General features: G+C 40.7%; 1 protein-coding gene across 13 annotated transcripts in view; it reads left to right on the forward strand.

Annotated features, from left to right (window-relative positions):
• The window catches only part of tenm4 (teneurin transmembrane protein 4), a 2,250,110-nt gene that overhangs the window by 2,002,047 nt on the left and 224,144 nt on the right, over positions 1-23,919 (forward strand). For 11 of the 13 annotated variants that reach the window (XM_087988070.1, XM_087988077.1, XM_087988076.1 and 8 more), the window contains 2 exons: positions 1,968-2,223; positions 3,307-3,441. In XM_087988070.1, coding sequence (XP_087844196.1) covers positions 1,968-2,223; positions 3,307-3,441 — 391 coding nt within the window. The remainder of the gene's footprint in view (positions 1-1,967; positions 2,224-3,306; positions 3,442-23,919) is intronic. The other 2 variants (XM_087988079.1, XM_087988082.1) reach the window with 1 other exon arrangement.

Genomic DNA, 23,919 nt, shown 5'->3' on the forward strand with positions numbered 1-23,919 from the left:
CTAAAGGGATCAAAGAGTGTGGGGAGAAAGTGGGAACAGAGAACATAATAGAATGATCAGCCACGTCTATTTACCCTATCCTTAATAGAATGATCAACCATGATCTTACTAAAGGGCTCAATGGCTTGCCCCTGTTTCTGCTTTGTACCTATGTCTATGTTTACATTAGATTGGGGGATAAAAGCAGTTATAAAAACATAAACTCATGACTTCACTTTTGACTTGGTCATTCAGCTATTCTTCCTTGCAGGAAGTGCTCTACAGCTAATCGCAATTCAAAATTCAGACCTTTATTGGTCAGAGCATTGAGTATAAGAGTTGGGGTGATGTTGTGACTGTACTGGACATCGGTTGGGCCACTTTTTAAATATTCTGTGCAATTCTGGTCTCCTTTCTATCAGAAAGATGTTGTGAAACTTGAAAGGGTTCAGAAAAGATTTACATGGATGTTGCCAGGGTTGGAGGATTTAAGCTAGAGTAAGAGGCTAAATAGGCTGGGGCTGTTTTCCCTGGAGCATTAGAGGCTGAGGGGTGACCTCATGGAGGTTTATAAAATCATGAGGGACAGGTAAATAGACATGGGTTGATCATCTTTTTAGGGATAGGGTAAAGAGATATGGTTGATCATTCTATTAAGTCCTCTGTTTCCACTTTCTCCCCACACTCTTTGATCCCTTTAGCCCAAGAACTATATTTATCTCCTTCTTGAAAACAAACCAGCAGATGCATTTTACCTGGGGTGGGAGAGGCCAGAACCAGAGGGCATTGGTTTAGGGTGAGAGCGGAAAAATTTTAAAAGTACCAATGGGGCAACGTTTTCATACAGAGGGGTGGTGCACGAATAGAATGAGCTGCCAGAGGAAGTGGTGGAGGGCGGTATAATTACAACTATTTAAAAGGCGTCTAGATGGGTATATGAATAGGAAAAGTTTAGCGGGATATGGGCTAAGTGCTCGCAAATGGGACTAGATTAGGTTAGGATATCTGGTCAGCATGGATGAATTGGACTGAAGGGTCTAGTTCCGAGCTGTACATCTCCATGACTCAATGACTCTATAAAAGCATAAAATAAAACAAAGAACTGCAAATGCTGAAGATCTGAAACAAAAACAGAAATTACTGGAGAAACTCAGCATGTCTGGAAACATTTGTGAACGGAAAGCAAACTGACCTTTCTGCAAACAAGCGATATTTTCAATGTAGTATTGCTGCTTAGCTTTCATGTTAATACACTGCATTGAGCAAATTAAAATTAATTTGAAATTGAATTATCTCAGTGGAAAACAATGAATTTTATTTTAATTTGCCTAAAATGAACTGTTTTACCAACTGAACCAATATACCACTTGGTAGTCCAATGAAAAGAGGCTATTAAGCTAGATGTGGTTTATTACATACTAGCAATTGAGTATAAGTTACATTGATATGCTTGATATTGTTACAAAGACTATCAGGAAAGCCAAATGGTAGGTCCATCTCTTTTGAGATTCAGAGTTATCCAGCCTTTCCCCAATGAAGTCTTAGGACAGCATTAGATAGGGTGGAGCTTAATGCAATTTTTAACAGTAACCCTTTCAGAATCTTCACCTCATACATCTGTGCCCATGTATTATGAGATACTGACACAACTATTTGATCAGAGTAAACATCTCAGCAAGTACGCAAGTTAAATAAGTAATCTATCACATTTGCTGTGTTTTTAAAAAACCCCTAAGAAAAAATGCAATATTTAAAAGTTGGTGAATTGTACTTCTGTTGATAAGTTGATTAGATGTTTTAGCTGTGGGTTTATTTCTGACAGTTAATTTTCTGCATTTGAGTTGCACTTTTGATAATGCTAGCCTATGCCGGTCAAAAGGAGCATATATCTGCTCTAGTATTCACAATCAAAACATTTACAAGTAAAAGTGTCAGTGAACTACCAGATAATTTCAGTAAGATTATCTCTCCAATTTTGTTTTTTTCAGATCACTTGGCCAATCCTTCGCAGAATCATTCAATGCTCAGAACACCTCCACCTGCAATGACGCATACCCATACTCTAAACCATCCTCATGCCTCCTCGGTTAACTCTTTGAACAGGGGGAACTTCACTACACGCAGTAATCCCAGTCCTTGCCCAGCCGACCTTCCACCACCTCCAGAGCCACCTCCCAGCATACAGGATCCTGCCCATATGCAGGACAACTGGCTCCTCAACAGTAACATCCCCCTGGAGACCAGGTAGGCTTCTTGCATTGTTAATATAATACTGTGGCCTAAGCGGCTGTGGCTGTTTAGTATTCATATTCTAGAAAATCGCACACTGAACATTTGTAAATGTAAAATTGTAGAATATTTCTATACCATGTTTGTGAAAATCCATGTAAATAACTAACAAAATGCAACATGTCTAAGCAATGTTTGTTTTCCGTTTATATAATGGCCTGGGGTTTCTAGAAGGGGTACAAACAATCGGCTGAACACTGCACCACTTTTATGAAGATGAAGTTAGGCACAAGTTTCTGTGCAAACTCTGTTGAGTACCCCATGCATAAAATCTCCCATGAATCACCAAATCAAATTATCATATCAGTTATGATCAATAACTGGTCAATTAAAGGTGTTCAGGTAATTTCTTCTCAAAAACCAGGCTAGTCACCTGGTCACCAGTCTTGTGTAGCAGAATCCGATCAATTGGACATCTAAACTGAATTTAAAATAAGATGTTTCATCAGCGTGAGAAATAGATCTGAGTGAGAATTGCAGGCCATTAACAACGGATTAATGTGGCCACAGGTACCTGCACACCCAAAATTTCAATCAAGGTATGATGTGCATCGCTGAAAAGCCCGAATCAGGGGAAATCTACCATTCCGATCTGGGTACATGGAATTTTTTTAAGATGGGGACTGCTCTGTACAAATTGATTTATGAACAAGCATAAAGGATGGCACTAAAATAAGTGCAAGTTGAAACAAGCATAACTCACTTATGTTTTAAATTCAGCATTTATTTTACATTACTTCAGTGAATTCTATCCACATTGTATGGCTATTTGGGCAGAAAACATGTAGAGACTCCAGGCCAATGATATGAGGCTTAGTCTTTAGGGTCCATTCATTTGAAGTAATTTTATCTGAACCATTTTACATTATACCTTAAACCCAGTAAATGACTGTTCTGAAAGCATGTTTTAAAAGGACATCAGTAGTTTCTCTGCCACTATAATTCCTGTCATTGCACTGATGTCTGATTTTTAATTTGTTGGCCATTTTGCTGATTTTGATTTTTGCTGTTTCCATTCACTATTTTATACATATGCAGCTCATTGGCTTCATTCATATTTCCATCTGAATGTAGAAATGTAGCAAAGCAGACATTCCTAGAGACTTTGCAGGACAACCTAATTGAGATGGACGTTTTTGCTTCTGCTCGACATGACGGTGGTTACAATGATGGGTATGTGATGCTTCTTGCTGGGAATATGACTCCTTTGCTCAATTATTCCTGCCTTAGAGTTGAAAACTCAATTTACAAAGTCATCTTCTAATTTTACAAACTACCGATTGTTTGTCAGACAATGATAAACTGCTACTATCAAAAGTCATATGTTTATGGAATACAACAATTTTTGGTATAATAATGCATTATCACTTGTCTGATATAAAGTATACGTTGACTTTCCTTTTAATGCTGAGCAATTGTATTCAGAGGATTTGTATATTTTAACTAATATATTCAGTCTTATCTGTAAATGTTGGAAAGAACCAAAATTATTGTTGTTAACTCTAACTGCGGACCTGGCAAGAAATGATAACTACCGTGCAAATATGTTCAATTAGACACTTGAGCATTTAAATTGAAAGATCTTAGTCAATTTGGTTTGATTGTAATATTCTTTCTGCTGAGATTCTGTTCTAGTTGATTTCATAACCCAATTTTGCTGACATCCTCTATTCTACCAGGATATATATAAAAAGGCATAAAAATCCAAATTGCAATCCAATTCAGCTCTGCTGAAAAAAGAAATAGGGTAAGACAAATCTTGGTAAAATCGGGTTAAGGCTCTTCTATTGAAACCATAAACATTCACTTTTTTTAAAGCATCATCACATTTCAAACACATTGAATACTAAATCCCACATTTGCACAAAATGTCTAAAATATGCTTTATATACTGCCACAGGCTAATGAAAGTACAGTTCAAATGGCAGTTGCAAAGCACACAGGTTTCACCCCTGTGGTTTATGACATTTTCTGAGCCTTTAGACGAAGTTAAAGCTTTCTCCCAACCATCCATTAATCTCTATTTCCTCACCAGTATATTGAAGCCTGCATTTCTTTTATCTCCTCACTACACCTCCTGCTGATCAGGACTTATTCTGAATATCTGAGGCTTTTCAATTTATTTATTTGAGAACTGATATTTATTGTGCTGTCCTGTGTTTAATGCAGTATTGTAGTGTGTTGCCATTGTCTTGACACTTTAGGTTCTCTTCACCTTGACTTTCAGGGGAGAATTTGTACACATGTAATTGTGCTGCTTAATCACAAATATGTCAATACCTATGATTTTGAAATGTGAAAGCTTCTTGCTTGCATTTAGCCTCATATTTGTGCAAGATAGCTGAGCTAACCTTGAAGATTAAACAGTGGTTCATGCTGTTACACTACAGTCTGATATTATCTTGCTACAATTAAACAATACGGACTTTGAAGTTTAACGTGCTTCAAATCATCCGTTTTCTCTTTTTCATATTTGTAGAAATGTCTGTTATCTGAATCACATGTCTTAAATGTGCCAATTGTATTTAAAATATCACACAGTGTTTTAAGTAGACAAGGAAAGAAGAAAAGATCAGTGCTGGGTACAGAATTCCAAAGATTCACAAGTCTTTGAAAACATTTCTCCTCATTTCAGTCCATTGATCAACTCCTTATCATGATACTCTGCCCTTTGTGTTTTAGATTTTGTGTGCCAATCCCTTTTCATGTCCAGTATATTTCAAATAAGATAGTCTTTCATTATTTTATGCTTGAAGTTACTGGCCCAATTTACTCAGCCTATTAGCTTCGAACAATTCTGCCATCCCAGGAACCCAATGCAAGTGTATCCTTTCTTATAGAGAAACTAAAACTACACATAGTACTCCAGGTGTAGTCTCACATTTACTATTGTAGCAAGACTCCAAACTGCTAGATAACATTAAAGTTCCTGACATGAGTACGTTCAAGACTCTACGCACAGTAACATTTAGAAGTCTACATGCCTTCTTAACAAAAATCCTGCTTTTTCTATTCTTACCATCAAAGTGGATAACTGCACATATCAACATTTTGTACTCTATCTATCTTGTTGCCCATTGAGTTAACACCTCCTCAGAGTTTACATTCCCATTTGGAAATTGAAGTTATCTAATTGTTATTAGACCATAAGACCATAAGACATAGGAGTGTAAGTAAGGCCATTCGGCCCATCGAGTCCACTCCGCCATTCAATCATGGCTGATGGGCATTTCAACTCCACTTACCTGCATTCTCCCCGTAGCCCTTAATTCCTTGTGACATCAAGAATTTATCAATTTGTGCCTTGAAGACATTTAGCGTCCCAGCCTCCACTGCACTCTGCGGCAATGAATTCCACAGGCTCACCACTCTCTGGCTGAAGAAATGTCTCCGCATTTCTGTTCTGAATTTACCCCCTCTAATTCTAAGGCTGTGTCCACGGGTACTAGTCTCCTCGCCTAACGGAAACAATTTCCTAGCGTCCACCCTCTCCAAGCCATGTATTATCTTGAAAGTTTCTATTAGATCTCCCCTTAATCTTCTAAACTCCAATGAACACAATCCCAGAATCCTCAGCCGTTCCTCATATGTTAGACCTACCATTCCAGGGATCATCCGTGTGAATCTCCGCTGGACACGCTCCAGTGCCAGTATGTCCTTCCTGAGGTGTGGGGACCAAAACTGGACACAGTACTCCAAATGGGGCCTAACCAGAGCTTTATAAAGTCTCAGTAGCACAACAGTGCTTTTATATTCCAACCCTCTTGAGATAATTGACAACATTGCATTCGCTTTCTTAATCACGGACTCAACCTGCATGTTTACCTTTAGAGAATCCTCAACTAGGACTCCCAGATCCCTCTGTACTTTGGCTTTATGAATTTTCTCACCGTTTAGAAAGTAATCCATGCTTCTATTCTTTTTCCCAAAGTGCAAGACCTCGCATTTGCTCACATTGAATTCCATCAACCATTTCCTGGACCACTCCTCCAAACTGTCTAGATCCTTCTGCAGCCTCCCCACTTCCTCAGTACTACCTGCCTGTCCACCTAATTTTGTATCATCAGCAAACTTCGCTAGAATGCCCCAAGTCCCTTCATCCAGATCATTAATATATAATATGAACACCTGCGGCCCCAACACTGAACCCTGCGGGACACCACTTGTCACCGGCTGCCATTCCGAAAAAGAACCTTTTATCCCAACTCTCTGCCTTCTGTCAGACAGCTAATCCTCAATCCATACCAGTAGCTCACCTCGAACACCATGGGCCCTCACCTTGCTCAGCAGCCTCCCGTGTGGCACCTTATCAAAGGCCTTTTGGAAGTCTAGGAAGACCACATCCACTGGGTTTCCCTGGTCTAACCTACTTGTCACCTCTTCAAAGAACTCCAACAGGTTTGTCAGGCACGACCTCCCCTTACTAAATCCATGTTGACTTGTTCTAATCCGACCCTGCTCTTCCAAGAATTTAGAAACCTCATCCTTAATGATGAATTCTAGAATTTTACCAACAACCGAGGTTAGGCTAATTGGCCTATAATTTTCCATCTTTTGCCTTGATCCTTTCTTGAACAAGGGGGTTACAACAGCGATCTTCCAATCATCCGGGATTTTCCCTGACTCCAGTGACTTTTGAAAGATCTCAACCAACGCCTCTGCTATTTCCTCAGCCACCTCCCTCAGAACTCTAGGATGTAACCCATCAGGGCCAGGAGATTTATCAATTTTAAGACCTTTAGGCTTTTCTAGCACTTTCTGTTTTGTAATGGCAACCATACTCAACTCAGCCCCCTGACTCCCTTTAATTGTTGGGATATTACTCATCTCTTCCACTGTGAAGACTGACGCAAGTTATTAAGTTCTCCTGCGAGTTCCTTATCTCCCATCACTAGGCTTCCAGCATCAGTTTGAAGTGGCCCAATGTCTACTCTTGCCTGTCGTTTGTTCCTTATGTATTGAAAGAAACTTTTACTATCATTTCTAATATTACTGGCTAGCCTACCTTCATATTTGATCCTCTCCTTCCTTATTTCTCTCTTTGTTATCCTCTGTTTGTTTTTGTAGCCTTCCCAATCTTCTGATTTCCCAGTGCTCTTGGCCACTTTATAGGCTCTCTCTTTTTTTTTGATAGATTTCCTGACTTCCTTTGTCAGCCATGGCTGTCTAATCCCTCCCCGGATAATCTTTCCCTTCTTGCAGATGAACCTCTATAATGTGTCCTCAATTTTACCCACAAACTCCTGCCATTTTTGCTCAACTGTCTTCCCTTTATTTTCAGGATGGATGTGGTGTCCTTCCTCATCTGTATGTAAGGATACCTGTGATAGTGGTCATATATTTTTGTGGCTAGTTGATGTTCATGTATCCTGGTAGCTGGTTTTTTGCCTGGTTGTCCAATGTAGTTAAAGCACTGTCCTGGCAGAGTGGGCTACATGCCAGGAGTGCATGTCCTGTTTAGTTCCTAAAAGGATACATCGAGCATTCACCTTAAAGTGGTGTGTTTGCTTAAGAAAGCTTCCGCTTTGTTGGTGAAATTGCAGAACCATGTTCTGAATCATATTTTCATTAATTAAAGCTGCAGAGGATCAGCTAATAATCAGAAAAAAAAACTGAATCCAACTACATCAGAAACTTGCTTCCATACCAGATTCGTGCTGTCTTCCTGTAGCATCCTTGATTGTCTGGTTGTTGCTAATCCTGGCATTGTGATAGATTATTTCATGAAATAATCTCAGGAGCCACCAGATACAGGTCAAAGATCATTTATTGTGCCAACATTGGAGGACTCAACACCAGAAAGATTCCAACATAACACTCTAACTCAAAGAGGATTCATCAGATATTTATACATTGTAAGTTACATAGTACTGTTCTCAAATTCAGAAATGGTCAGTTTTAGACAAACACTTAGTTTTTCACACATTACAAAAGTCTCACCACTCCTTGTCTTCCTAAGTGCCATCCTATCCCCTCTCTGAAACCTGTCCTTCATTTCTATTCTTGACAAACTTCATTGCTTTGTGTTTCTTGGACATTCCATTTCCAAATAAGGCCTGAGGGTGATGTTGATTCAGCCATGTTGCATTTTCTGATTGCTGCATCAGAATCTACACCTGTTTGTGCCGTTTAAATATTTTTTTTCAATCTGACTACTTTCTTGAATAACAATAAATGAAAATGAAGCTAGGTGCTTATTACTTTTTAAATTACTTAAGATCATCTATCTCATTCCAATCCAGCTGGAAATTCATGCGGATTTACAGGTTAACTCATGTCATATCCAAATTGTCCTTAACACTAGCTTTCCATACATCTCTCCTTATCTTTCATTGTTGCTATGTTATCACAATTTTAAGCATAAGATGCAGACACCAAGAATTACCCGATGCCATGCCAAGGTGCACATGCAAACTACTGCATGCTACAGTTACATAGATTAGATTAGATTACTTACAGTGTGGAAACAGGCCCTTCGGCCCAACAAGTCCACACCGACCCACCGAAACGAAACCCACCAAGACCCATTGCCCTACATTTACCCCTTCACCTAACATTACGGGTAATTTAACTTGGCCAATTCACCTAACCTGCACATTTTTGGACTGTGGGAGGAAACCGGAGCACCCGGAGGAAACCCACGCAGACACGGGGAGAACGTGCAAACTCCACACAGAGAGTCACCTGAGGCGGGAATTGAACCCGGGTCTCTGGCACTGTGAGGCAGCAGTGCTAACCACTGTGCTACCGTGCCACCCACAAATACCCACATATATCTAATGATTGAGTATCTTATTTGAGATCTTCCACTAAATTTGCAATTTAATACATCTCACTTTCCATTGAATTTCTTTCAAAGTTATAATGCTTGAAATGGACCACTTTAATTAATGCATGGGCAGGGAATGGAGCTCTGAGGAATTTTCCTCATTCACTTGGCCAGTTCTACTCAGATTTTTTTATAACCTATTTTCTTATTATATTCAGTCAGCCTATTCTATTCTACAAATCCAAGAAAAATACATTAGGTGATATGCTGCATGTGTCGCAAAAGTACAATTCCTTTTGTTTAGCACTCAGCCATGGGGGTCCTGGGTTTGATAATCAGTTGAAATCACTGATCAAATACTGGACATCAGTTAACATTCCATAAATGAATTTTAGTGCCCTGGGCTAGCGAGGGAAAACATTTCACTTCACTGCGTCAGCCATGGCTCAGTTAGATGTATTCTAGCCTCTGAATTGGGAGAATATGGGTTCAAGTCTGACTCCAGCACAGTGCAACACTGAGGGACTACTGGAGATGCCACCTTTTTTGGATAAAACGTCAAACTGAGTCCTTGTATTCCATGACACAGCTGTGAAGAGGACCATTGGTGTTATTTGCAATGACCTGCCCAAGGTTTATCCTGTAATCAACATCTTTAAAGTCAGATCAGGAGGTTACTGTGTGTCCAAGCCTGCGAAGCACAAATTGGCTTCTATGGTTCATGAATTACAACAGTGACTACACTTCAAAAATACTTCATTGGCTGTGAAGTGCGCTGCAGCAACCTGAGGTCATGAAAGGTACCATATAATTGCAAGTCTTTCTTCCCAATTTAGTCAGAGTCAAGGAATCAAACAGCACAGAAAGAGACCCTTCAGTCTAATTAGTTCAACGGACCATATTCCCAAACTAAACTAGTCTCACCTGCCTGTGCTTGGCCCATATCCCTCTAAATCATTTCTATTCATGAACTTATCCAAATATCTATTAAACATTGTAACTGTACCTGCATCCACCACTTTCTCTGGGACTTCAGTCTACACAGGACCACTGTATGTGTAAAAACGTTGCCCCTTATATCCTTCCTAAATCCTTTTCCTCTCACCTTAAAAATATGCCCCCTAGTTTTGCACTGTCCCACCTCTAAGGAAAAGATCTTTGTCATTCACCTTATCTGTGCCCCTCGTGAGTTTGTAAAGCTCAGTAAAATCATCCTTCAACCTCCTACACTCCAATGAAAAATGTTCCAGCCTTTCTAGTCTATTCTTATATCTTAAACCCTCCATATTTCCAGCAACATCCTGGTAAATCTTTTCTGAACCCTCTTCAGCTTAATAATGTCCTTCCCATAACAAGGCGACCAGAACTGCATGCACTACTCCAGAAGAGGTCCCACCAGTGTCCTGTACAACCTTAACATGATGTCCCAACTTGTAGTTCACTCATCTGGATGCTGATTGAGGCATCGATAGGGCTCTACTGATGGCGATCCTCTGCCATCACACTTTCTAGGATCATACTTGAAGAATGGTCAATTGTATAATATGTCAGTAAACATACCTCAGCAGAAAATAGAAAGCAAATACTATACACTGCAGTAGAGTATATTCAAAAGCACGAACTGCACCTACCCTTTTCTTTTTTTCCAAATTATTTTTATATATTACTGCCTAACAAATACAATCCTATAAAATGAAACTGTCTTCAAAGACTAATGCTGCACTTTTTATTTTGAACGGGGCATACTACATATATATTTGTAAGGGTGGAATAATCTGAATTTCCATCGTACCATAGGGAGAAAGTCACTACACCATTATAAATTTACTCCCATGTGTTGCTTCTTTGACAACAAGAATAGAAATTGGTGGAAAGGCTCAGCACATCTGACAGTTTCTATGGAGAGAAATCAAAGTTAATGTTTTGGGTCCAGTGACACTTGCTCAGAACTGGTTGTGAGAGCTTGAAATGCTGGCACTGATGTCCCACCTGAAACCATACTTTTCAAAAGAAATGAGGTTCAATTGTTTTTTACACAAAATATCAGCTTTTCATATCAGTGATACAACATGGCTTGTGAGCTAAATTGTCCTAAAAATGGGGATGTGGCTGTAACTAAATAGATACAGATAGAATGTGCTGAATGCAATCAGGGTCTTTAGGAATGATTTTAAGAAGTGGTTTTGTGAAACAATACAATGAAGTCAATAGGACGAGTAATTTAACAATATTATAACCTCAACTGTCATAGCTTGAAATAACAACATGAGAGATGTTTTCAATTGTTGACTGCCAAGGGTCATTGCTAGTCTTAGCCTGAGGTGTGAGGAGGGGTCCTGTGATGAATTGGAAATGTGTCGCTGTTTGGAGGTCAGAGAGGAGGTCACAAAGGTGAGTTGAGTGCTAGATTTGAGAACTCATAAGATGGCAGGTGAGGTGGAACCTGGGGAGGTAGAAAAGAGTTTGGAGGATAAGGAAGAGCCTTCAATTGGCCTGACGGGCCTGTTAAGGAGGAATCCATCCTTTCCTGCCACTAACTTGTGTAGAGAAACCTGTAGGGTTGATTTCAGTTTGTTTTGGACAATAAAAGTTTTAAAATGTCAAACTGAATTTGTGATTTTTTTCTGTCACTGGAAAATTCAGATCTGTTTTCAAAAGTTATCAGCCTCTGTGGGACTCATTACAACACTGGTTTGCAATGTCAGTCAATTAATTCATGGTGAACAAAGCTGATTGAACTTTCAAGGAGATGATGAGATGAGCATAGATTTAGTCTACAAGGACTTCAGTAAGGTTTTTGATAAGGTTTTGGTTGCAGATTGGTTCAGAATGTAAGACCACATGGGATCCAGAGCATTTTGGTAAATTGGATCCAAAATTATCTTGCTAATGGCCCAGTTGAAAATGTGGGTGCTGAACAACCGAGCAGTATAATGATAGACAAAGAAGAGACACCAAAAAGACTAGCAGCAATCCCGATCAAGAAGTCCCCAGGGCTGGATGGGGTGCATCGTCGATTACTGAGAGTGGTGAGATGAGAGAAGTAAGCCAGCAAATTGCAGAGCTGTTGACAGAAATTTTCCAGGTCTCTCTAAATCCAGGATTAGTCCAGAGATTGGAAGAGTGCAGCTGTGACTCAGTTGTTTAAGAAAGGGGCAAAGGATAATTCAGGAAACTACAGACCTATCAGCTTGATATCAATAGTGGGAAAACTCAGGATAGCCATAATACATGATAATATAAGTATACATTGAGAGAAAAATAAATGAATATTAAACAGTTCACATGACTTTGTGAAGATTGTGTCTTGACAAATGTAATTGACTTCTTTGACAAGGTGAACCAGGCAGTTGAAGAGCGTAGAGCTGTGGATGTTGTATATTTGGATTTTAAGAAAGCATTTGACATGGTGCCACATGGCAGGTTGGTGAGCAAGTTAGAAATATTTGGGATTGATGAGGCTAAAATGTAGCAAACAGCAGGTAGATATACATGAGTGTTTCTCAGATCAGAGACAAGTTAAAAGTGGTGTTCCCAGAGATTGGTTTTGAGACCCTTGCTTTTTCTGATTTATGTAGTCGATTTGGAGATGCGTGTTGAGGGCAAAATCTCTAAAGTTGCAGATGGTCAAATGGGCAGACATTTAGCAGACAAATGTCAATGCAGATAAATGTGAGCGAATACATTTTGGTAGAAGAAACATGGAGATGCAATACAGGCTCAATTAAGTAACTTTTGAGGGGAGTACAGGAGCAGAGACCTCGGGTTTATTCATAATTCTCTGAAGGTGGCCAGGCAAGTTCAAACGGTTGTTAAGATGGCTTATAGATCCTTTGGTTTATAAATAGAGGCATAGAGTATAAAAGCAAGGAAGTGATGCTATCTTCTACAAATTATTGACCAGATCACTTTTGGAGTATTGTTTCAGATCTGGGCACCTAATTTAAAGAAGGATGCTAAAGTCCTGGAGGAGTGTAAAGCAGATTTGCTAGAATGATACCAGGAATGAGGGATTTTAGATGTAAAGAAAAGTTAGAGAAATTGGGGTTATTCTCCTTAGAGCTGAGAAGACTATTGAAGTGTGAACAGTTTTGACAAGGTAAAGAAGGACATTCTCTTCCCACTGGTTAGAGTGTCAGTAACAAAGGCTCACAATTTCAAGATTGTCAGCAACAAAGCTAGGAGTGAGATGAGAAACTTCTTTACTCAGAGAGTGTTAGCATTTGGAATGTGCTGCCTGGTAGAGTGTAATAAAGGCAGATTTCATTGGATGGTTCAAACAAGAGCTGGATGAATATTTGAAAGTGATCAATTTAGAGGGCTATTGAGATAGGGTTGGAGAATTTTCCAAGCTCGGTGGCTCTTTTGATTGGTTGAATGGTCTCTATCTTTACTGTAAAGTTCTATGATTCAAGTAGCAGGTTGATTGAAGGGCATTTTGGGGACTGGAATCCTGTGTCCAGTCATGCACAATAGGATTAAATGTTGGGTTCCTACTGTTTGTTGTGTACATGAATGATCAAGACATGATTGTAGAAGGTATCATCACAGATGACATGAAAATTGATGGTATTGTAAATAGAGATGGAGGAAAGCCTTAGACTGCCGGCCGATATAGATGGACTGTTCGAGTTGGTTAAATAATGGCAGACAGAATTTAATCTTGAAACATGAGATGCATTTTGGGAGGGCTAGCAAAGCGAAGGGGTATACATTGATTAGTAGGACACTAAGAAATACAGAGGATCAGAGGGACAGCGGTGTGCATGTCTGTAGATCCTTAAAGGCAGCAGAACAGGTAGATAAGATGGTTAAGGCATGTGGAAAACTTCCCTTTCATTTGTCAAAGCACTGAATACACTGAAGAGCATGGAGTTTATGATGGAGCTGTACATAATGTTAGATAGGCCATAGCTGGAGTACTGTGTACAGTTCTGGTTGCCACACAATAGGAAGGATGTAATTGCACTGGAGAAAGTGCAAAGAGGATTCACCAGGCTGTTCCCTGGGCCGGAGCATCTCAGTTACGAAGAGAAACTGGATAGGCTGGAGTTGTTGTCCTTAGAACAGAGAAAGCTGAGAGATGACCTGATAATCATATACAAATTTCTGAGAGGTATAGTAAAGGTGACACTTTTCCCTTGACTGTACGGATTAATAACTAAGAGGTACAGTTTAAAGAGAAGGAGCAGGAGATTTAGATTTTATATTAAGATTTTAGACTTTATTGTCACGAGCACTCAAATACAAAAGTACAGTGAAAAGTTCTCAATGTTGCTACACATGGCGCCATCTTAGATACAAGTACTTTGATACAAAAACTTCAGAACAAGGTAGAAAGAAATAAGGAACAAAATTAAAAGTTAAACAGTACAGATCTTGTTTGTATTAAGTTGAAAAATAAAGAAATAAAGCGAAAAGTTCAATATTGCAGTCCTTCTGAAGTGCTTAGTCGTGCTGGGAGTGTGCTTTCTATATCTCTTCTGCTTTGGAATGCTTTAGAGAATTAGAGAGGGTTTAAGGAAAAATGTTTTAACCCATCTGCTTAAGAGGGTGGTAGAGGCAGGAACTCTTACGACAATTTAAGAAGTAATTGGATGAGCACTTGAAACAGGCTAGATGACAGGTGAGGACATATTGGGCTGAAGGGGCATTTTTTTTTACGTTCTGTTAAAAGTAGAGTCTTAAAGATACACTATATCATAAATTGTCCCAAGTCCATGCTGGTGTTGAAGCCAATTTGGTATCCCCAATACACAGTGCAGAGAATATACAGGGTTAGTGGTATCGGTGTTGAGGTGGGTGACACTGAGGGAACATGTTACAGGCAACGGTGGGAGTGATAGAGGGTGACACGAGGTGGGTACATTTGCAGATTTGGAGTGAGTGTGAAGTATCGGAGAGAAGATGGTGGCACTTAACATGACAGAATGGAGAAGGTCTTTTGACCTTCTTACAATGCTGTGCAAGGCGGGCATGGTCTGGTGTTATGGTCTCCAGTGACAGTCCTGGGGGAAGAGCAGATGTCTCCTCTGCACTACCACATCCAGCCGGACCTCCAGGTCCCTGCCCACGAATCAGAACAGCAATTCCCTCATGTCTGCTATGTCCAGGGAAACTGACAGAAATCATGCAGGGCAGTTCCTGACCAATAGTGCTTCTCTAAATGCACAACAGCCCTTCAAAGATGACACCCACACGAAGGAAGGTGATGCATTGCAGGATATCCTGGCAGCAATGAATTGTTCCAGATGTGAGGAGTGATAGAATATGGCTACAACTGGATGATAAGAAGGACTCTATAGGATTGAGGTAGACAGTTAATCAGTCAAGTTTTGTATGATATAGTAACAGATTTAATAGAAAGGAAACTTCTATGAAACTCAACTCAACTGATGCTCACCCAAAAGATAGTTAGTTTCAGCCCATAGAGTCATAGAATTGTTACAACAGAGAAGGAGACCATTCAGCATATCTTGTGGCTCTTGTGGGAGCAATTTACATCGTGCCACACATCTGCATTTTCCCTATAGGCCTGCAAGTACTGCCCTTTGAAGTAATGATCCAATTCTCATTTGAAAGCCTCAATAAATCTATATCTACCACAATCTCAGCCAGTGCATCTTTCCTCACATCATTATTGCTTCTTTAGCCAATGATCATAAATCTGTGCCCTAGGACTTTAAATTGTTGCACCAGTTGGAATAATTTCTGCCTGTCTACTCTGCACAGACTTGTCATGATTTTTAATACTTCCAATAAATTTCTTCCATTTGGTTTAAAAATGCTATTTTTTATTTTACTTCATATGCATATAACCAGTTTGAACCTAATTTAATAGTTATTGCATTCTCTCATACTCTGGTCCAACCTAATATCTGTTATTCTTGTGCTGTCTTTCCAACCTGAATGGGTACAGGAATAGGAAGGGTTTAGAGCGCTATGGGCCAAATGCTGGCAAACAGAACTAGATTCATTTAGGATATCTGGTGGGCATAGACAAGTTGGACCGAAGGGTCTGTTTCCGTGCTCTACATCTCTATGACTCTAAATCATTTGTTAATGTTATTTTCCCTTTCTACTGACCATAACAAGACAATAAGAAACAGGAATAGATCATTTGGCCCCCTAATTGGCCCCCACTAGAATCATGGCTGATCCAACATTTCTCACATCCACTTTTCTGTGTTTGCCTGTAACCCTTGTTAACTTTACTGATCAAGAACCTATCTTAGCCATAAACATAAAGGGCACAACAGCCCTTCAAAGATGACACCCACACGAAGGAAGGTGATGCATTGCAGGATATCCTGGCAGCAATGAATTGTTCCAGATGTGAGGAGTGATAGAATATGGCTACAACTGGATGATAAGAAGGACTCTATAGGATTGAGGTAGACAGTTAATCAGTCAAGTTTTGTATGATATAGTGACAGATTTAATAGAAAGGAAACTTTCCACTGTGGTCTTTGGAAGGAACTCCTCCTCATCTCAGTCTTAAATTGGCACCCATTTATTCTGAGACTATGCCCTCTGGTCCTAAACTCTCTCATAAGGAGAAATATCCTCTCAGCATGTCAAACCTCTTATAAGTTCTATATGTTTCAATGCAATCACCTCTCATTCTCCTAAACTCCTATGAGTAGAATCCCAACCTGTTTAATCTTTGCTCATAAAACAATCCCTCTATACTGGGTGTCATCCTTCTGAACCTTCTCTGAGCTGCCTTCAATGAAATAATATATTTCCTTAAATAATGGGACCAAAACTGCTCACAGTACTCCAGATGTGGTGTCACCAACATCTTGTACAGTTGCAACAAGACTTCCTTACTCTTATACTCTACCCCCCTTGAAATAACATTGAAATAGCCTTCTTATTACCTGCCTAACCTCCATGCTAGCTATCTGTGTTTCATTCTCAAATATCCCTCGGTACCTTTGTCACAGAGTCATACAGCACAGAAACAGACCCTTCGGTTCAACTCGTGCAGGCCGACCAAGTTTCCCAAACTAAACCAGTCCAATTTGCCTGAATTTAGCCCATATCTTTCTAAACCTTCCTTATTCATGTACCTGTCCAAATGTCTTTTAAATGTTGTAACTGTACCTGCATCCACCATGTTGTCTGGTAGTTCATTCCACATATGAACCACCCTTTGTGTGAAGAGGTTGCCTCTACAGTCCCTTTTTGAATCATTCTCCTCTCACCTTAAAATTATGCCCTGTAGTATTCAACTCATCAACCCTAGAGAAAAGACCTTTATTTATTTTAGCTGTACCCCTCATGATTTTATAAACCCCTATAACATCACCCTTCAACTTTCTAAACTCCAGTGAAGGAAGTGTTAACATATCCAGCCTCTCCATGTAACTCAAACCCTCCAGTCCTGGCAACATCCTTGTGAATCTTTTATGCACTCTTGCCAATTTAATAGTATTGCTCCTATAGCAGGGCGAGCTTTCTGCAGCTTTTCTCCAGTAAACTGCTACATCCTAGTTCCCATGCTTGGTCCCAATCCTCTCCCACAGCACATCCAATCGGGCTGCCAAGATAATGCTCCCAGCTCCCAGCATGTCCTGGTCCCTGGGTGCCAGAACTAGACACAAGTTTTCAGGAATCTAAAGACTCTCACCTGCAACGTCTCTTCATTGGCATATTCACCATTCTCATTTTTTTCTGTACTCATCATTGCTGAACTACCTGCAAAGTCACGCAATGACTATTTTAAGGTCTTGCTTGCTAGACCACCTCCCGCCCTACTAAGATCAGGTTGCAGTTCCTCCTCCATCTCTTAAGCTGTGTAGCTGCTACCACTATAGACCACAACTTCCAGCTGTTCACCCTTCCCATTCTGAAAGCCCAGCATAGCAGGGGACAAGGTTTCCTTTGCTACAGTGGCAGTGGCTCAGTTAGTAAAGAGGAACATTAACCTGAAATGTTCTTAGTCACAAAATATGCTGCCAAACATGCTGACAATTTTTATTTCATAGTTCCAGCTTCTGTGATATTTTATTTTTACATCAGCATTTGCTATACCAAGTTATCTGTGACCTGATATGTAAAATTCTCCCCATCACATTTTTCTGTTATTTTGTCTTGCAGATGAATTATCATAATTGTCAGTATGACCTTATGTTATTTACAAATTTGTTTGCACTTGTTGGTATGTATAAATCAGCCTCAAATTAATTACAAAGCATATGTTAACAATAGTGCACTAATTACCTAATTAAATATTGTTTGGGCTAAATCTTTTGCAATTTTATATTTGTAGTTTCACTCTGTCATCAGCTCTATAGCATTTGTGGCACTGTTTCTATTCAGAGGAGGGTCAGTAATTAATTAACTCAGAAGTAATATAATTCACAAAACATCGAGAGAGTAGATGAAAATTTATTTCATGTAGCAAATTGTTGGGATCTGAAATGCCTGAAAGGGTAGTGGAATCAAATGAAATTATAATTTCCAATAAGGGAGCTAGATAACTCTTTGAAAAGGAGAGATTTGCAGGACAACGGGGAAAGAACATGCCTTTGGGACTCATTTCAAAGATTGGACTGCAGTTTCTGAGCTGAAGAATTGTTTTCTATTCTACTTTTGAATTACAACTTGAGCACTGCAGTTCAGGAGAGCAATGGAACCTTTTACCTTTCTGACATAGAGCTGGAATTCCTGTAAACACATTGTACTAGATTCACCACTCTGTGGATAGATGTACTCAGTATGACATTTCAGTCATTGCCATTAATGTGGTTAATACACACTATTAATACACACTTTGGTTAACACCAGTCAGGAGTTCTGCCAGTGGATGGGATTTGTCCCTCCCTGGTATTGGTGAGATAGATCATGGAAACAGCAATAATCAGACAGGTTGGCACTGCCAAGATATCTCAGCACTTACATTCTGGGCAGGAAGGACCATGGATAATCTTCCCAACCCACAATCAATTAAATCCTTTAAGTGCAGAATGAATGGCCACTCAAGGGCCCAACTTACCACCAGCTCAATAATCTGCCTTCCTGGCAGCTAAATGGCTGGGAAACCAGGGTGAGTGGCCTGCAGGGTTGGCGGAGTTGGCCTCCATTTGCCTGAACTAAGAGCAATGGGGGCACAAAGAAAGGGATACAGAGGTGATTGCAAAGGTAACTTCCTCACTGCTCACAATCCATTAAAAATATCCCCTCACCTTCTCTCCTTTGCAGCACTACCTAGCTAGACAGTAATAACAACACCCAGATAGTGCCAGCCTCTGATTGGCTGGTGATTTTCCCAAGATGGAGCTTTAGCGTTGAGGCTCATTACAAGCCAAGTAGGCTGTCGTCAGCTCTTAAATAAAGTTTGATTCAACAGATTTCTTTGCTAGTTGATATAGTTGGGATTTCATTGCCCCTGAAGACACATTACAAATTGCACTAAATATTGTGCAATGTTTACCGTGGTCCCAGAATAACTGGCAGCAACTAAGAACAAGACAAGCTTTCTTGGTGGCCAATAAGACAAAGTTAGCAAATGTATGTAACTGGTTCTATACAGCACACACTCAAAGAGGTGGTGATCAAACATCAACATATAAACAGCTTTACACTGACATGTAAATCGTAGAAAAAATGTTACCATTGTAACCAAATACTATCAGTCCAAAAACTGACATTAAGTATAGAAACATGGAAAATAGTAGTAAGGGTAGGCCATTCAGTCCTTAGCATTTGCTTCACCATTCAATATAATCATGTCTGATCATCTGACTCAATACGCTGACCCTGCTTTTGCCCCATAACCTTCTCATCTCTTTGGCCCTAAGAACTAGATCTAACTCCTTGAAAACATTCGAAGCTTTGGCCTCAACCACTTTCTGTGGCAGAGAATTTCACATGCTTATCACTGTCTGCGTGAACGATTTTCTCTTCATCTCAGTCCTAAATAACCTACCCTGTATATTTCGACTGTGAGCCCAGACAATGGAAACATCTTTCCTGCATTTACTCCATCTGGTCCTGTTAGAATTTTATGAGCCACTATGAGATTACCCCCTTCATTCTTCTGAACTTTATTGATACAGTCTCTGTTCATACATCAGTCCAACCATCATTCATTAATTATGTCATAATCACACTTTTAAAAGAAAGTTATTTGCAGTCCAGGCATGGTTCATTTTCATTTAAACTTTTGCTATCAACAGATACGATATGTACACCTTGAAATGTCGAAGCATTGTTTTGCTGAAAACACTATTTTGGATCCATTAATACATACTGTTACATGGCTTGTAGTTTTGCTCATGGAAAGTGAAGAAAATGTGATTCACTCAACAGCAGTGCTATAGCTTAGGGCTATATCCAAACGTGTTAGGCTGTAAGTCAATACAGAACAGGACTAGACCATTCAGACTCGTAAGCTGTTCCATCATTGAATTAACTCATGCTGATCCACATCTCAAATCCATTTATCTGCCTTTGATCCTTATCCCTTGATGCTCTTGCCTAATAAATATCAATCTATCTCTGTCTTGAATATTGTTATTAATCTAGTATATACTTTTGTGAAGATGTCAGATGTATGGATACAGTTGGTTTATTTTAAATAAAAGCAAGTCGTATCTTGTTAAAGCAACATGCATTGAGGTAATGATGTCCATTAGCAGAATGGTCAACAGTTATATGGATACTTGAAAGGTAGGAAGAGGAAAACATTTGTAAGAAAATCATTAACACAATACTGAAAGGCACAGAGTTAGTGGATTAATGACAGTAAGGGAGAAAATATAAGCTTGGGAGAAACTAAGGATGCTGGGAAGAGAATAACCAATTGTTCGGGAAAATAGTGTTGAGCTGCATTGTATGTTTTGTATTTGTTTTGAAGAATTGTTGATTTTTAAATGTATTTATTGTTATAAATATTTTTGTGAAGTTGTACAAGAACATTAAGGGCTAACTGAGGATATTGATGGCAGCCAGTAGCTTTTGCTATCCATGATTTAAAAATTCAGAAGCATCTTTTTGCATTTTCCACCAGATTTTCAGATGTCAAGTTGAGGTTCACATTAGGGAGCAACGAGAGGCTCTTAATGGGGATTATCGATCACTATCACCCTTCTTGACATCGAACATTACCTCATTAATGTGCAGCTTCCTCTTGTAACGTGGAACTGACAGAAACTGGACTCTGAGAATTCCCAACTTGAAAGTCACAGCGGTTACCTGGCAAATCCAGTACACCATTTGCTTGTCTATATTACCACCTTGGACACCCAACATCAACATCTCGGAACAATGCCCCCACCCACCCCAGAACCACAGACACTGGCATCCAACACGTGCCAGTCTCTCTGTGCCATCATGCCACATCTCCAGTTCACTTTCAGTATGCCTTGCATTCTAATGCTGCTGACACTTCATGTTGTAATCCTGCTCCAAGGACACTTTGTGCACTGAAACAGGTATCCAGTTCATGGATTGATGAGGAAGCATCTCAGGGCTACTCACTGACTGTCTTCCTGGTCCCTCACTTTGCACCTACCTGGACACTACCAGTATCCCTGCCTTGCCTTAACATATTTTCTTGCACTTTGCTCAAAGCCTTGGTATTTAGTGTCAACACAAAGCAAGGTAGCTTGTCATGGTTGTCAGCAGTCAGTGGACATGTTGCTGTGTAGGATCATGCTACATTAATTCCACACCTCCTCCACTTTCCAAAGATATGTGCAACAAACACATTGCATGTGCTTCAGGCAAATCATAATGCCTCATAATCTTAGGTAGGAACTCTTTCTGATGTTCAGAGAGGCACCATCAGTGGGGGGAGCAGGGTTGGGGGGACAGTGTACATTAAATGAAGAACAGCCTCCAATATCAGTCCAGGGCTTGGCCACAGTCAGGTTCCCAGGTGGAGTCCTCATGTACCTCTACATTCTGGGGACTGGGTCACAGTCCACAGTCCAGAGAGCACTGTACAGATCTCAGATAGATAGGCTCTGGTCTCTCATCATATGGGGTTATACAGGTTATTCACAGGATTGGACCACAGCCAGTCTGCGATGGGGCTTGTTCATAAACATCAAGGAGGGAGGGGGTTATCAGGGACCTGTGCTACAGATCAGAGTCTGGGGAACTTATTAGATTAGATTACTTACAGTGTGGAAACAGGCCCTTCGGCCCAACAAGTGCACACCGACCCGCCAAAGCGCAACCCACCCAGACCCATTCCCCTACATTTACCCCTTCAACTAACACTACGGGCAATTTAGCATGGCCAATTCACCTAACCTGCACATTTTTGGACTGTGAGAGGAAACCAGAGCACCCAGAGGAAACCCACACAGACACGGGGAGAATGTGCAAATTCCACACAGACAGTCGCCTGAGGCAGGAATTGAACCGGGGTCTCTAGCGCTGTGAGGCAGCAGTGCTAACCACTGTGCCACCGTGCCGGAGTGGGGAGTGGAGGCACAATACTGGGATGCAGAGGAGTTACAATAGTAAAAGGGGCAACTCGAAATATAAGAGGCAGGGAGACAATAGAGCATGGGAGGGTAAGGAGTCAAGGGGGAGGAGACGTCTTTGATGGTGAGCAGCAGCCTGGTGGTGGAGGACTGGGGTGATATGCCTGGACCTGGCGTGGGAATAAGTAAAAGATGCAGACTCAGGTGGATGGTTTAGATGAGGACTTGAGGAGATGTCTTGCTTATAGATATGATGGAAACGGTTACCAGGAAGGAGACATTCATGTTTCAGGGTGCATCCCCATACAAAGTCAGAGGAGCAACGATTGTTCTTTAAAGGCTGGTACTTAGTACGACCACATCAGGACGGGGCTGAGCGCTGCCATCTGTGAGGAAGGCATGTTGCCTTCAAAGGAGAAAGTGAGGACTGCAAATGCTGAGGAGTCAGAGTCAAAAAGTCTGGCACTGGAAAAGCACAGCAGGTCAGGCAGCAACCTTCAAAGGGTAAAACCCATGGACAACACTGCACACTGGGGAGCTCCATGTGCCCCTAAGGTATTAGCCAACTATGTGTAATCTAACTCCCTGTCCCAAGCCCTCCTGACCTGTTCATGCAGCCTAAGGTCTGAAGCCCACTGATGCCTGTGATGCAACAGTAGTGTGTATGTGTGTGTCATACACACACCTGGAAAGATGGAAGCTAGGCTTCATTCATCGTCTGCACAATTTGCCTTCGTCCATGGAAAAGGGAGTGGGGATAGGGATGGGTAGCCTCAGTAACATCAAAGATGCTGTTCCAGCGACACAGAGACTCAAACAAACAGATGGTAGTGAAACATTTACATACATTTATAAAAGTGATAACTTACCTACAGACAGATGTCACCTGTACCGCTCATGTATACTTGGAAGGTTTCCTTTTTTCTTTCCCTCGCACTATGCCTCAGTGTAGTCCTGGGGTCTGCAGCCCATGTAAAGGGACCCAGCACTACAGTAGAGCCTGATGGCCTTGTAGATTTAGACTGGTGACCACCCGTCCCCTCTCCCACCCCCACAAGGACATTTGTGGGTAGAGGGGCCAGACATGTCGAGTGTATCTTGTATAGACATACCCTACTCAGCTGGAGCTCCAATAGGGTGGCTAGAGAAAGAGATGATGGCCAGCTCCGGAGTGTTTTGAGATGAGATTTCCTGGAGCCAGCCTTCAGTTCCTCTTCTGGTTGGGAATGTTCTGGCACTGTCCTGTCTCTTTGTGAGGAGGAGGCTGCTGGAGTAAGGTCAAGGTACACGGTTTCCTGTCACCACGCCCTTGGTTCTGGGAATTAAAGACGAGGGTAGAAGGGGTGTAGTTCTCTTCTGCAGATCCTAGCATTGCCAGCGGTTGGTCTCCATGGTAACCACTAAACTGTCCATGGAGATGACCAGATGAAGCATGAC

Source organism: Chiloscyllium plagiosum, unplaced genomic scaffold (genome assembly GCF_037043375.1).
Source record: "Chiloscyllium plagiosum isolate Xiang-an unplaced genomic scaffold, Cpla_swu_hap1 HiC_scaffold_6, whole genome shotgun sequence".
NCBI lineage: Eukaryota > Metazoa > Chordata > Chondrichthyes > Orectolobiformes > Hemiscylliidae > Chiloscyllium > Chiloscyllium plagiosum.